A 13219-nucleotide genomic window follows, 5' to 3' on the forward strand; every position below is an offset into this window, starting at 1 on the left:
GGAGAACTGCTCCATCTCTGGGCTCTGGAGGAGGAAAGGCCCTGCAGCTGCGAGCAGGGTGTGGGGTGTGTCGTCAGGGAAGACGGGGGTGCCCTCCTGGCCTCTCCCGTGTGCCTGGAGAAGCGGGAGGCGGGTTGTGGGTTGTCATCAGCAGTGGGAAGGGGTGGGGGTGGCGCCCCGAGCCAGGAGCACTGGGGAAGCTGCAAAAATCAGCTCTGCTGACAATCGAGGGAGGGAACTAAGTATCTCCTTGGCAATACTGAAGGATCTTGTGGGAATGGGGAAGTAGCGTGGAAATACAAAGACACGGCTTGCCCGTCTACACGAAGGTGAGCTTTGACCTCTGGCATGCTGACCTGTGAAGAAATGTAAGCAATCAACGTTTCTAGCAAATTAGTCCACTTTCCAAAGAGTGGCCTCCGGTAGTTTGTTCAAGTTTTTTCTTTTTTGTTTTTCGTTTTTTTTTTTCACTAGAATCTGAGAACTTACGAGGCCCAAGATGGTGTACAAGGGGCACCTCCAAAGTGTAAGCTAGCCTTGCAGATAAGTACCAGCCCACTGAGTGTTTTTCCTACCAAATCACCCTCCCCACGGGGTCTATACTAAGTCAACCAGTCAATAAATACTTACCGTACACATACTCTGTCCACACAGGCTACGGACTGTCAGTAAATATTTATTGAATTATCTCCCTAGGGATCATATAGTAAGTCCATTAGCCAATAAATGTGTATAGAACTATCAGGCGGTGGTCTAGGCAAATAGAACAAAGAAGGGAATAAAAAGGACAGAGGATTCTGAGTAAGAGAGAGAGAGCAACCAATTGGAGGTTCGGTCTGGTACTGCAAGAAACTGTGGTGTTCTAGAAACCTTAAGAAGGTATTTCACAGAACTAGAAAGCTGGAGACTCTGGCTCTGTTACCTACTGAGTAAAAATGAGTGAATCACTTTACCAAGAAAGTCTGTTTCCTTATCTGTCAAAAGGAGGTGGTTGAGTCAGCCAAACACAGAAAAAAGCCTATGTTCAAGATTCAAACAAGTTTATAACACCCTGAAGATCTTGCTGGAGGTGGATGTGGTTCAATGGTGATTCCTTAAAATCTCAGATCAACAGGAGATACACTGACCCGAGCAACCCAAACATGGAGAGAAACAGGGGCTCTGGCATGTGGTCTCTCCTGAGGCCTCCTGTTCCCCACCTGGCTACAAACCACAGCCCCATCCTGTAGTGTGAGTCATTTGCCAGAAAGAGGAGACCTTATCTTCTCAAAATCCCCCAAATCACTGAGGAAGAGCCCAAGTTTCCTTCCCAAAACATCTCGAGATGTTCAAAAACAACAGCGGAGTGGGGCAGCGACCATGACTAGCACTCAGGGGCCAGGGGTGGGGTCTGCTGGGTAGAGGAGGGGAATTCCAATGTTTCTGAGATGACGTTTTTCAACACTTGTTTTCCCTTGTTGTCTGTTCTTGGGTCTTTCTCGTCTAACATCAGAGGACAGACTCACCACCACGTTCAGCCTGATCCACATCATGACTCGCAAGGCTGGAAGAAATCACAGGGCCCCTTCATCTTTTTCCAAAGACCAACCAAGACCAAGTTCTGGCTTCTCTCCCAACAAGGGCCCACGCTCTCTCCTCGTTGGCTTTCAATCCTGAGGGCCAGTCTTCCTCAACCCTCTCCGCATAAGATATTCATGCGTTTGCTTTACTCATTAATGTCTGATTAAGACTACCTCTGATTAATCAAAGCCACATGAAGATTTCCTCTGATCCACACAGTATTTTGAATTTGTTGTGGTTTTTTAAAAATCAGGAGATTTTTGGTTTGTCTTAGAAAGTCAGAGGATTTGGCCACCCCTGGCCTACATGCCCACATGGAAATACTGGCTGGGGTGACATAAAGGCAGTCCCTTTAGGTGGGGAATGTGTCGCCCTGCTCCCTGGTCTCCACCACTCCCTACTGCCACCCACCAAGCCACTCCACTCCTCCACGGGACCTCCCTGGCCTCCGTAGGTAACGGATTTTTGTGACACAGATTTATGGTAAAATATCCAGTAAAAAGGAAAAAGAATCCTGAAACATAATTGAATACAGAACATGATTGTAACAACATAAAAAATACTTAGAAGAAACTAAAAAATAATATAAATAGCTTTGGTTTCAGCAACAATGTTTACCTTTTTCTTCTTTATGCTCTGACAAGTGATTTGTGAACTCTCAAACCCAGAGCAGACAATAAGCTTTGCCATGTCTGAAAGCAAAACCAACTACAAAACTTGCCTCAAGTACCCATGAATGAGCTCAAAGTGGCTTCTTTTTTCAAAGCCTGATGAGAACTGAGCCAGTTCCTGCTGGGGTGGATGGGGGGGGGGGGGGGCCGTCCCCATGGCAGGTCTTGGCCACTGCACACTAGATCATTCTAAGATTCCTCTGCATCTTTGTTTGGGCATCTCTCCCTGTTCACATTCCAGGCCTGCTGGTACAAGTTAGCAACCCCTCAGCCCTCCCCACCCCCCCTTCTACAAAATGAGCATCATGGCACCAGCCATTGCCAAAGACTGCCGTGAAGACTCCATGAACTCTCGAGTGCTGAGCGTTCAGCACTGTGAGCCCCAGAGTCACCGCTCCAGAGGTGAGAGCCACTGGGATGCTCTTCTGATCGAAAGGAGAGGCAAGGAAAAGGAAAAGAGGACACTGCGTACAGTAAACCCACTCCAACTGCATCTACCCTTTTTAAGACCAAAACATTTATACATTTCAAATCTTCTAAACAAAGCTGTAGGCTACTCATTAGCTGTATTATTTTTTAATTTCCTGTGAGACCACGAAACCTTCCACAAGTAAATAGAAGCAGAGAGAAATTATTAAATGGGCTCTGTCTCTGGGCCCTTGGGTCCTCCTGGGCCCCCTGTGAGTCCCGCGTATTCTTGTGAGTCCCGCGTATTCTCGCCGGGCACCTTGCCCCGGGTGGAAGGTCACATACAGTACACTTTGCAGAAGCCGACCCTGCCCAAAGCCCAACTTACAGCACTCGATGGGGTTAGACGCAGTTTGCAGGGAGACGATCCTCCCACTGGACTCTGGAATGTGCACTCGGAACACCAGCCGCACCCGTGTGTTCTTCCTGCCGATGTCCGTCTCGCCTTTCCGCAGCTCAATGTCGGCGTTCCGAAGCTTCAGGATCCCGGCACAATCAATGCTGCCAGGAGGGGGAGAACCCCATTTAGAACTGACTATCTCGGTGAAAAGAAAAGATCACCCACAAAACCACCTTACTCAGTTAACTAAAATAATTCTACTGCCAGCTACGGTGGGGTGGGGGGTGGGGGGACTGCAATCCACTGATAAATATTTCAGCCAGGAGTTGATGCCCAGTGGGAGGTCAAACACGTACAAAGTCATGAGAGAAATTCCCCAGTGGAAATTACTTCTCTAGGGAGATTTTTTCGTTTCAATTTTTCTACTCTCAAAAGTATCTGAAAAACTCAAAGATGTAACTGGTAAAATTGATTATAGACTGCTCAATAGATAAGAGTGATGTATCAACATTACTACTTTACATTAAGGATCTTTACTTTAAACAACATTAAGTATCTTTAATTTGATAAATGTACTGTGGTCACCAAAGAACGTTCTGAGGAAATGCACATTCAGGCATCTAAAAGTAAAAAAAGTCACTGTGTCTGCAACTAACTCTCCAACAGCTCAGGAAAGAGCAAAGAGTGAAGGGAGTAATAAAGCAAGTGTGGAAAATGTTCGCGATTGGTAAATCGGAGTGAGCAGTAGACAGGAGTTCTTTGTAAAATTCTCGTGGTTTAGAAGTTTGAGATTATTTTCAAATAAAGAGTTTGTTTTAACTCCAAAACATGGGTGCAACATCTCCCAAACTTTAGCTATATGCCTGTTGCTTTATGAGTTTTGACCTTTCTGTATCCTTATTTAATCATTTCCATGTAAATAAATTTAGCCTCATCCCAAGTAACATAATCCAAAGACACACAGGTATTCTTCATCCTGACACACATAAAAAGTACTTAGGTAGAGAACTTTTTCAACAAATCTCGGAGGGTCCATCACAGAGTGGGAACTACCATCCACGGTTCCTTCCGCCAACTCGAGAGAGTCCCCTGTCCCAAATCCCTGCCACTTGGCCCCCCTTGTTTCCCCATAAAGACCCACCACCCTTGGCCCCCAGCCCTTACGTCGCCCTCATGTTATTTTTTGGCTCTAGAGGGATCTCCAGGACTTTGGTGTTGCCCACGATCTTCTCGTAGCTGGTGGTGGTGACGGTTTTGCCCGTGATCCGGTGCACCTGGTAGAAGGCATGGGGTTTAAGGATCCGCTCATCAGCTGTCCCAATGAAGATCTGAAGCCCCAGGGGCTTGTTTTCCATGTAGCCATGGAGCTGTAGGGGAGAAAACAAAATCAAATTATTATAGCACATTTAGTATGCAGGGTGTTGGTGGGTGTAGTCCCACAAAGATCTGAGAAGCTCATGGGCAGCAGAAAGAGCAAAGGATTGCTGCATCATCTGGAGGAATGGAGAACTGGAAGTAACCCTGACGTCCAAGTAGAAGGACTGCTTCAATAAACTACAGAGATCCTCTCTAAAATGGAATATTAAACAACCATGAGGAAAAATGTAGTAGATCAGAATTGCATTTATGAGGAAATAGCCAGAAACGCCAGTGCTCAGTGTTGCCAGGAGGGTTGTGGGGAGAATGTCACATGGTGGTGAGGACAGAAAATAACCAGGAAATATAAACCAGAGTCTTGACAATGGTTGCCTGGGAAGATCAGAAGAAGGAACTTACACTTTTTTACATGACTGTATTCCAGCTAACAAATTATATTTTTTAATTAAAAAAAAAAAAAGAGCTAGGCAAAAGTACCATCATCTGAGTCAAAAGAAAATTAAAGACTGGAGGAAAATGTATGCAACATAGAACAGGCAAAGGATTAGTACATAGAATATATAAAGAATGCCTAAAAAATTCCTGGTCATCCTATTTAAAATTGAATCTTACCCCCAGTGGGTAGGACTACCTCCTTCCTTCTTCTCTATCTCCTTTTCCTTCTTTTTATCCCATCTAATATTATTATATATTTCCTCGATTCCTTTTGCCTAGGTCTGTCTGTCTTTCTTTCTTTCTTTCTCTCTTTCTTGAGAGAGAGTGTGTGTGTATACATGCATGTGTGAGGGAGAGGAGGGGCAGAGGGAGGGCGAGAGAGAGAATCTTAAGCAGGCTCCATGCCCAGCATAGAGCCCAAGATGGGGCTCGATCTCATGACCCTGAGATCATAACATGAGCCAAAATCAAGAGTCGGACACTTAACCAACCAAACCACCCAGGTGCCCCAGGTCTTTCTCCTACAACTAGACTGTCACCTCTTCGAGGGCAGGCATGTCTATTTATTTTACTTGCCACAACATCCCTAGCACCTAGAATACTGCTTGGTGCATGGTAAGTATTCTGATACATGTGTGCTGAATGAATTAACAAAACTATCCAACAGAAAAATGAGCAAGAAATTTGAACAGGCAATTCACAGAAAAGCAAATGACCATTAGCATGGAAAAGATGTTCAATCTGACTTATAAACAGGAAAATGCAAATTACATAACTATGGGATACCATTTTTCACCTATTCAATTGGCATGCATGTTGGCATTTGATAAAATCATGTGTTTTAGAGACTATGGGCACACAGGCACACTCATGCAGTTCATAGGAACATAACCTGGTATAACTATTTTGTTAATATTTTTTTAAAGATTTTATTTTTGAGTAATCTATACCCAATGTAGGGCTGGAACTCACAATCCCGAGATCAAGAGTTGCATACTCTACCAACTGAGCCAGCCAGGTGCCCCTTAAAGAGTATTATGTAGCAGCCATTAAAATTAAAACTACATATTCCCTCTGACCTGGTAATTCCATTTCTTACTATGTATCCTAAAAGAAATATTGTGCATTCAGGAGACATGCACAAAAATGTTTAATAAAACAAATGGAATAATAAACAATTAATTATAGCCATAGGCTTCTGAGTAATATGAAATATCCAGGCTATGAAATACTACAGCAATTAAAAAAACACACACAAAAAAACAGTAGAGATCAATGAACTGACCCAGAAAGATCTCAGACTCACTACTGAAAGAGAAGACAACTTGCAGAAAAACATCTATCGCAAGATTCAACTTATTTTTTTTAAGTGCTGGATGTTTGGGGTCTATCCATTGATACAGATATAAACGCAATAGGAAAAGGTGCAAAAGGGTGCACTCCAAAGTGACCACACCATGATCACTTCTAGGGATGGAGGAGGAGATCAAGGTTAAGAAGGTGGTCAGAGAAGACTCTCACTTGATTCACAATGAATGAAGAATCAATGCCTAGACACTTGTGAGATGTAACACTGGTTTAATATATATAATAACAAAAGAAACAGAGGACTAGGCTGAGACTTTGAAGACGGTGTCCTGTCTTGCCACTCCCCAGCTGAGAAACACTGTTCCTTCCTTGGCAAATCGCGAGGGGCTGTGACAGGTGACAGCTCCCTAAATCCTACCCTTCTCTGCAGGGCTACAGAACTAGGATCTCCAGCCAACTGCCAGAAAAACAAAGACTCCAGGGCAATGGAGGATGACACAGAGTCTAGAACTCTCCTGGCCAGCACCATCAATACAAAAATTAAAGAAAATGGAAAACCCAGGTTCTCAGTCACGCTAGCCACATTTCAAGTGCTCAGAAGCCACAGCGGGCGAGTGGCCACTGCCGTGGACAGCACAGGAACAAAACATTTCCATCATCAAGTTCTACTGGACAACACCCGTCCCGAGAGATGACATTCTCTCGTGCCCTTCTGAAAACCATACAGAGACAGGCTGGGAGCAGAGCAGCGCCAGATGGCACCTTTTTTTAAAACCTGCCAGGCCGACACCCACAGCATTTACATGTCTGATACACACCCAAGAGGCGCCCTGGGGCAAAGATGGAAATCCAAGTCAGAGCCTCTTATCTTTTTCCCCCAGGCAAAGTGAAGAACGAGGGACTGTTCTCCTGCAAAAATCAAAGCGGGAAGGTCCGAGTTGAGATTTTGTTTTTGTTGGTTTTGCTTTGCATTTGGACCCAAGATAAATAGATGTCCTCACCTCCTCTCCTATAGATGTATCAGGAGGTGGTAAACAGAGTTATCACACCGTGTTAAGTAGGCCGGATAGATAGTGAGCCCAGATTGTCTCAGGTTCTTTCCTCCTCCCCAGGACAGAAGAGCAGAAATTGCAGCCCAGCTGTACTCATGGTAAACAGCCAGGTGACACCTGAAGACGAAACTCATCACATCCCCTACGGCTCTACCTGAATCCAGCCATTTCCACATATTCCCCAGCACCAATGCCTCTCCCTGGACGGACCACCACTGCCCCCTCACTGGCCTCTTGCTGGCCTTTCACAGAAGAGCCCAATAGCGTTTAAAAAAAAATGCAAATCAGACCCAGACACGCCCCTGCTTACAACCCTCCAAAGACTTCCCGTGGCCTTAAATAAAATCCAGACTTGGTCCCAGGGTCTCTGAGGCTTCCACCAGCCCAGTGGCTCATTTCTCCCGCCACCCCCATTAGGTCCCTGCCAAAACCAATCAGTCTTCTAGTCCCTGAGCACACCAAGCTCTCTCCAACCATAGGACATTTGCACAGCCCCCTCCTCTGCCTAGAATGCTCTCCCACTGGTACATTTTGTCTTCACATACCTTCCGGTCTTTCCCGAACCACACCCAACGCTGGACCCAGCTTTTTCAGCCTTGCAAGAGCCACTTGTTAAAGTTTTTAGAAATTTTAAGAGCCAGTTGGTGCCACTTTGGTAACCTGAAGTCAGCCACAGTGGGGATATTTATACCACAAAAATTGGCAAATGCTACACACTGGGGCTCTTTTTTTTCCCCAGAGAATCAGACATTTCACATTCTCGAGCACACCCCTGGCATAGTGACTTCATTACCATCTGAAATGTTCTTGTTCTGTTGTTTGTTTGCTTAGCACCTCTCTCTCCCACCTAAACACGAGGTCCAAGAACCTTGGTAGCAGGAACCTTGTTGATTTTGCTCAGTGTGATCAATAAACATATTGCATTCACGGTCACCGGCAGAGCACCCCCTGAGGCTTGCCAAGGGCAGGCGACCGGTTAACATGGCTAGGACAGGGCCGAGTTAGGATGTGCTTTCCAAGCCCTCAGGCCACCCCCCCGCCACCACCACCACCACTGACACACGCTCTGGGACCTGGTGGGCCCACAGCTGCTCTGGGATCCTGAACTACAGGTCAGAAATGCAGATCAGGTCCTCAAAGGAAAAAGGAGTAAGTGTTCAATTGTGAGATCAAGCATGTTCTTCCTGCTCTACAAGGGGTGTGGTGGGGGGGGAGCAGGAGGGGGAGGGATGGGGAGAAAGACAGGCAACAGAAATCAACACAAGTAATGGTACTCTTTGAGAAAGAAAGAAACCCATTCCTTTAAGAAGGACCTCTCTGCATTCCAAAGCAGCCCCCTGGATAAGCAGGACCAGCCACTGCAGTGCGAACAGATGAAGCCCACCTCACCAGGCGGGCGTCCCCTCCGCAGGTAACAGCGGAGAGGGGTGTGGGATGGTAGAAAGAAGAAAGGATTTCACTCTTGGTCACACGCAGCCGAATTTCAATCCTGGCTCTGCTTCTTACACGCCGTGTGGCTTTGGAGTAATGGCTCCACCCTTCTGGGTTTCAAATGCTCACGTAAAACAGGGATATCACCTCCTACTCCCCCGGGCTCTTTCGAAGGCTTAATAGGACGACTTTTGTGGGGCCCCAAAGGATAGCACCCAGTAAGTGCCCGTGAACAGAGACTTCTCCTTGTCATCAGAGGATGACACGAATCAAAACACAGAGGTGATACTACAGAACTGAATGGAAAGGTGAAGAATGAATGTGAAAGACTAGCAAAGTGAAAAACGACCTGAAACGGGCTTGTGGGTGGTAAACCCGGGCACTAATTCCAGTCTTCTCTGCGGGCTGGCTAACAGCCACTCTGACAGGGAGGGCTGGAACGAGGTGGGGCCCAGGGAAGAAACCTCACCATCTTGCAAGAAATGCAAAGAACACTTCCCCTCCACCCTCCCCTCCCCGAGAAGGTGGTGGAAGGTGCCCAGAGCCCTGACTGTGTGGCGTGCTCATTCCGGAGAGCCTTGCCAGCCATCTGGAGATTTGGTAAGGAGAGCATGGAGCCATTTACTTCCTTCTCCAAAAGCCTAGTGATTTGGGTCTTGTGAAAAGAACTTCATGTCTCAGGATGGCCTGATGGGCCCTTGAGGTCCCGTATGCCCCATTGTCCCCATTTTAGGGACACTTTGGTCACGAGGCCTCTTTCTAGGCTCCTCCAAAGGTAAGGTCTTCCCAGGGACCTGGGCAAGCAAAGTCACCTTCCGACCTTAGCAGACACCTGCTGCAAACCTAGAAGGTCTCCCAAGACAAGAGGCTCTGCTCCCTGCAGCCGAGGTGAGAGCGAAAGTTCTGCTTCTTGTCATTTCCCAGGCGGGTGACAGGGTTCCAGGAAGGAGGGGTGTTTCTAGTGCACACTGTGAGGCCTGATACCCGAGTAGGGAGTGGCAGACTGATCTAATCTACACAGCAGGAGAGTAGGGTTACTCCTTTTTTGGATGAGGAAGCTGAGGCTCAGCAGAACCCCACAGCTCCGAAGCCCCCGGGTGGAACCCCAAGACGCGGCCCTTTTGGCTTCCTCTGCATCACCCTTGACTCGGAAAAAGGCCAACTCTCCTGGAATCTGGAGTAGGCATCTTAAGACAGGCAGGTGCATTTTGCCAGCTCAGCAAAAAGAACCCAGAGGTGAACATGGTCTTCACACCCCAGAGACCCACGGTTTCACGGGGAAGGCTCATCAGAACCCCCACCCCCAGATTCAAGCTCTGCCTGCTGGCAACAGCAATTTAACTGCTCTGGCGCACAGATAAAAAGGGCATCGATCTTTTTTGGTATTAATTGTATAACAAGACAAAGGAAAAGTGAGTAAAGGTTCACTCATTGTAGGAAAAATAGACAGCACCCCCCAAAAACATAAATTATAAAGAAAATACTCTCTCTCAAAATAAGCAAGCGTTTTAGTGTATTCCTTCCAGACTTTTCTTCTAGGCACACATAATTGGGATTCTGTTTTACATATTGTTTCCACTTAACAATACAGTGCGACCACTTCCCCTTGTCATTGACTCTTGTTTCATGAGACAATCTCAAATGACGGCCCAGTATCCCTGGGGCTCAGACTAACAAGGCCAGTAGGGTGCCTGGGCACCTTATCACGTGATTTAAGGAGGCACTGGTTCTCGGGATTGTCTAAATGCAAGGCAGGCACCAGGGAGTGAGTGCTGCCTTAAATTTTGCCCCCACCCCTGCCTCTCTTGCCTTATGCTGGGTCCTAGCCCAGACTTTCCATCTTCCCTATGGGCTACAGCTTTAACCCCTACAGTTGGGCATTTAAGTTGTTCAAACTTTCCCCCATGATAAACACTGCAGTGAGAACTCATAAATGACATTTCCTTGAAAACCATTTTTCTATCAGCTCTGCTCAGAGCTTTTTAAATACTCTCAGATGGACGAGACTGCCACCAAGTCCAAAATGTGGGATTGATTTTCACAATGGCAACTGGCCAAAGAAACTGTTTTGAGTTTTACTAAAATCAAACTTCAACAATGTTAAGTAGCATTTTTTGTTGTTGTTGAATTCGGAATGTTAAGAAATCGGTATCGTCCTCAAAAACTTCACTCTGAAAGAAGAGAAAAGCCCATAAGGGTGTTTTCTTGCGATTCCCAATTGTCACATAGCGTGTGGGGAGAAGATTTCTACAAATATGCATGGATCCCAAATTCTGCCTTTATTTCTGGATGCAAAAACTGCAGAACGTACCTGCCACCCCAACCCCCCCCGACACACGGACACAAACATACACGGACACACACACCAGGGAAACTAGACCATGATTTTACTCTCACCTCGGGCATCCCAACAAACATTACATACGCATATAATGAGCACATATTAATAACTTCATGAGAAATCCTAATTCTCGAGACCTCCCTCTGCCTCACCCCATACTAGCACCACCTCAAAGTCATGTCAATTCCATTTCCTAAAGCCCACTCAGACCCATCACCCTCCCTCCCTCCATTGCCTCCCCCCTCATGCAAACTACCACCTTCCCCTCCAGCCCTCACCCCCCACTCCCCACCCCGCAGCCAGGATGACCCTTTAGAAACCAGGTGGCCATCAGTTACTCCCAGTCCCTCTGGTAGCAATGCCATGCGTGGCCTGACCCCTCTCCAGGGTGTGCATCCTGCCCCCCGCCCCTTATGAGGTATTCCCTGCCTCTGATCATCAGGAACAATCTCCCCCCATCCCCCGCCTTTGTCCTCATTAACTCCTGGTCACACTGCAAAGCGTGGCTCAAATCTTATTTCCCACCGAAGTCTTTCCTTGCTCCCTGGGTGGGGCAGGGCCCCTCAGTAACACTCTTCTTTGTTGCCTTCACCATCATTACCAGATCTAATTCGTTGCCCAATTAATTGCTGCGTGTTTGCCCCCTTCCATCCCCATAAAGTTCCGTGAACTATTCAACTGCCCTTTTACAGAAGAGGAAGCAAAGCTCAGAGGCGTGAGGTTCCCTGGCAAGCAAGCAGCAGAGCAGAGATTCGAATTCAGGCCTGACCTCCTTCATCTGCTCTGCATGGACTGACACAAAAGACAGGACAAGGTGCCACCCAGGTAGAGCGACCTGGCTGAAATACATAAACCTACGAGTAGAGCCTGCGGAAATAGGGTGCGCACAAATCTGTGGCAGGTAATTTTGCAGTTATCTTTCAAGATTAAAAATGGACACCCCCTTTGATGAAGTAATTCTACTACTAGTGAGTGGGCTGTCCTATGGATGTCTTGGCAGATGTGCAGAAGAAACTAAGGACAAGGTTATTCAGCGCAGCACTCTTTAAAATAGCAAAAGATAGGGCCCATCAAAAGAGTACTGGTTAAGTCAGTAGTGATATATTATGCAGTGTAATGCTACTGCAGAAAGGAATGAGTATTCTAGGAAGCAGCATGGCAGTTAATATGAATGGCATCCCTTGGCATTGTGCAGTGCACAACCTGGGCAACCCTAAGGAAGCTTTTAATATAGGGATATATAATAATCTCCAAAATATACCATAACAGTGAGAACAAATGTATCTATTTGTGTTATGAAGCTGTGAGGGTGCAGACTGTGTGGGTATCCAAAGTAAAATCTAAAATAAAACTAGAAATCAGACCCTATTTTTAAAATGTCCACTGGATTTTGATCATTCCCAGGGAGAAACTCTGTTGTCCCAGGAGCCCCTGGTCGTAGCTCCCCTGACCTATTATATTGATTGCAGTTCAACACAAAAATTATTTTCTGAATGTATAATGTAAAAAATAAGGCCAAAATATTCATTCAAAGAAAGAGACCTCCCCGCCCCCAACCTCCTGCTGCCACTTTACTCTTTGTGAATCTTGAGATTTCTTTTAAAGGCCACAAGGAAGAAAAACTAAAGCAATGAAGGTACCAATAGATGTGCAATGTGCCATCCCATCCTGCAAGAAAAGTAAAATCCCAGGACCCACCCGTGGAAACCTCAAGAGTAGGAGGTCCAAGGTAGAAGCCTTCAGCAAAGGAAGAGGCAGACAGAAGTGTCTGCAGGCTCCCTTCAAGTTCAGGGTATAGGGCCTACAACCAAGAGAGGAGCAAACCACACACCACATCCAGTCGAGTAGCAAGTCTTGGTGACTCAACATTCAAAATCCATCCAAAAATCTAACTGCTTTTCATGAGCCCTATTACCACCATTCTGGTCTGAACTTCTACCATCTCCTGCCTGGACTAGTGCAGGAGACTCCTTCCTCGTCTCCCTGCTTCCATCCTCCCCCTCCCCCACCACACAGTCTTCTCCACATAGTAGCTAGAATGATCTATAAAATTTGAAGTTAGAGATCTTGTTCCTCTGCTCAACCTGCCCCCACCCCACTCTCCCCTCTCTCCCCAACCTCCACAGCAAACATCTTACTCAGATCAGAAAGCCATGTCTTTGACGTGACTCAGAAGATCCTGTGTGATCTAGTCCCCTCTTCACCATCTGCATCCCACCCTCCTCACTCCCTCTGC

The 13219-nt window shown here is 46.5% G+C and overlaps 1 protein-coding gene across 6 annotated transcripts in view; it reads right to left on the reverse strand.

Annotated features, from left to right (window-relative positions):
- The window catches only part of NFATC2 (nuclear factor of activated T cells 2), a 156904-nt gene that overhangs the window by 72751 nt on the left and 70934 nt on the right, over positions 1-13219 (reverse strand). For all 6 annotated transcript variants that reach the window (XM_036064696.2, XM_036064694.2, XM_036064690.2 and 3 more), the window contains exons 4-5: positions 4204-4406; positions 3028-3200 (exon numbers count right to left, since the gene is read on the reverse strand). In XM_036064696.2, the coding sequence (XP_035920589.1) occupies positions 3028-3200; positions 4204-4406 (376 nt within the window). The remainder of the gene's footprint in view (positions 1-3027; positions 3201-4203; positions 4407-13219) is intronic.

Source organism: Halichoerus grypus, chromosome 10, assembly GCF_964656455.1.
Source record: "Halichoerus grypus chromosome 10, mHalGry1.hap1.1, whole genome shotgun sequence".
NCBI classification, from domain to species: Eukaryota; Metazoa; Chordata; class Mammalia; order Carnivora; family Phocidae; genus Halichoerus; species Halichoerus grypus.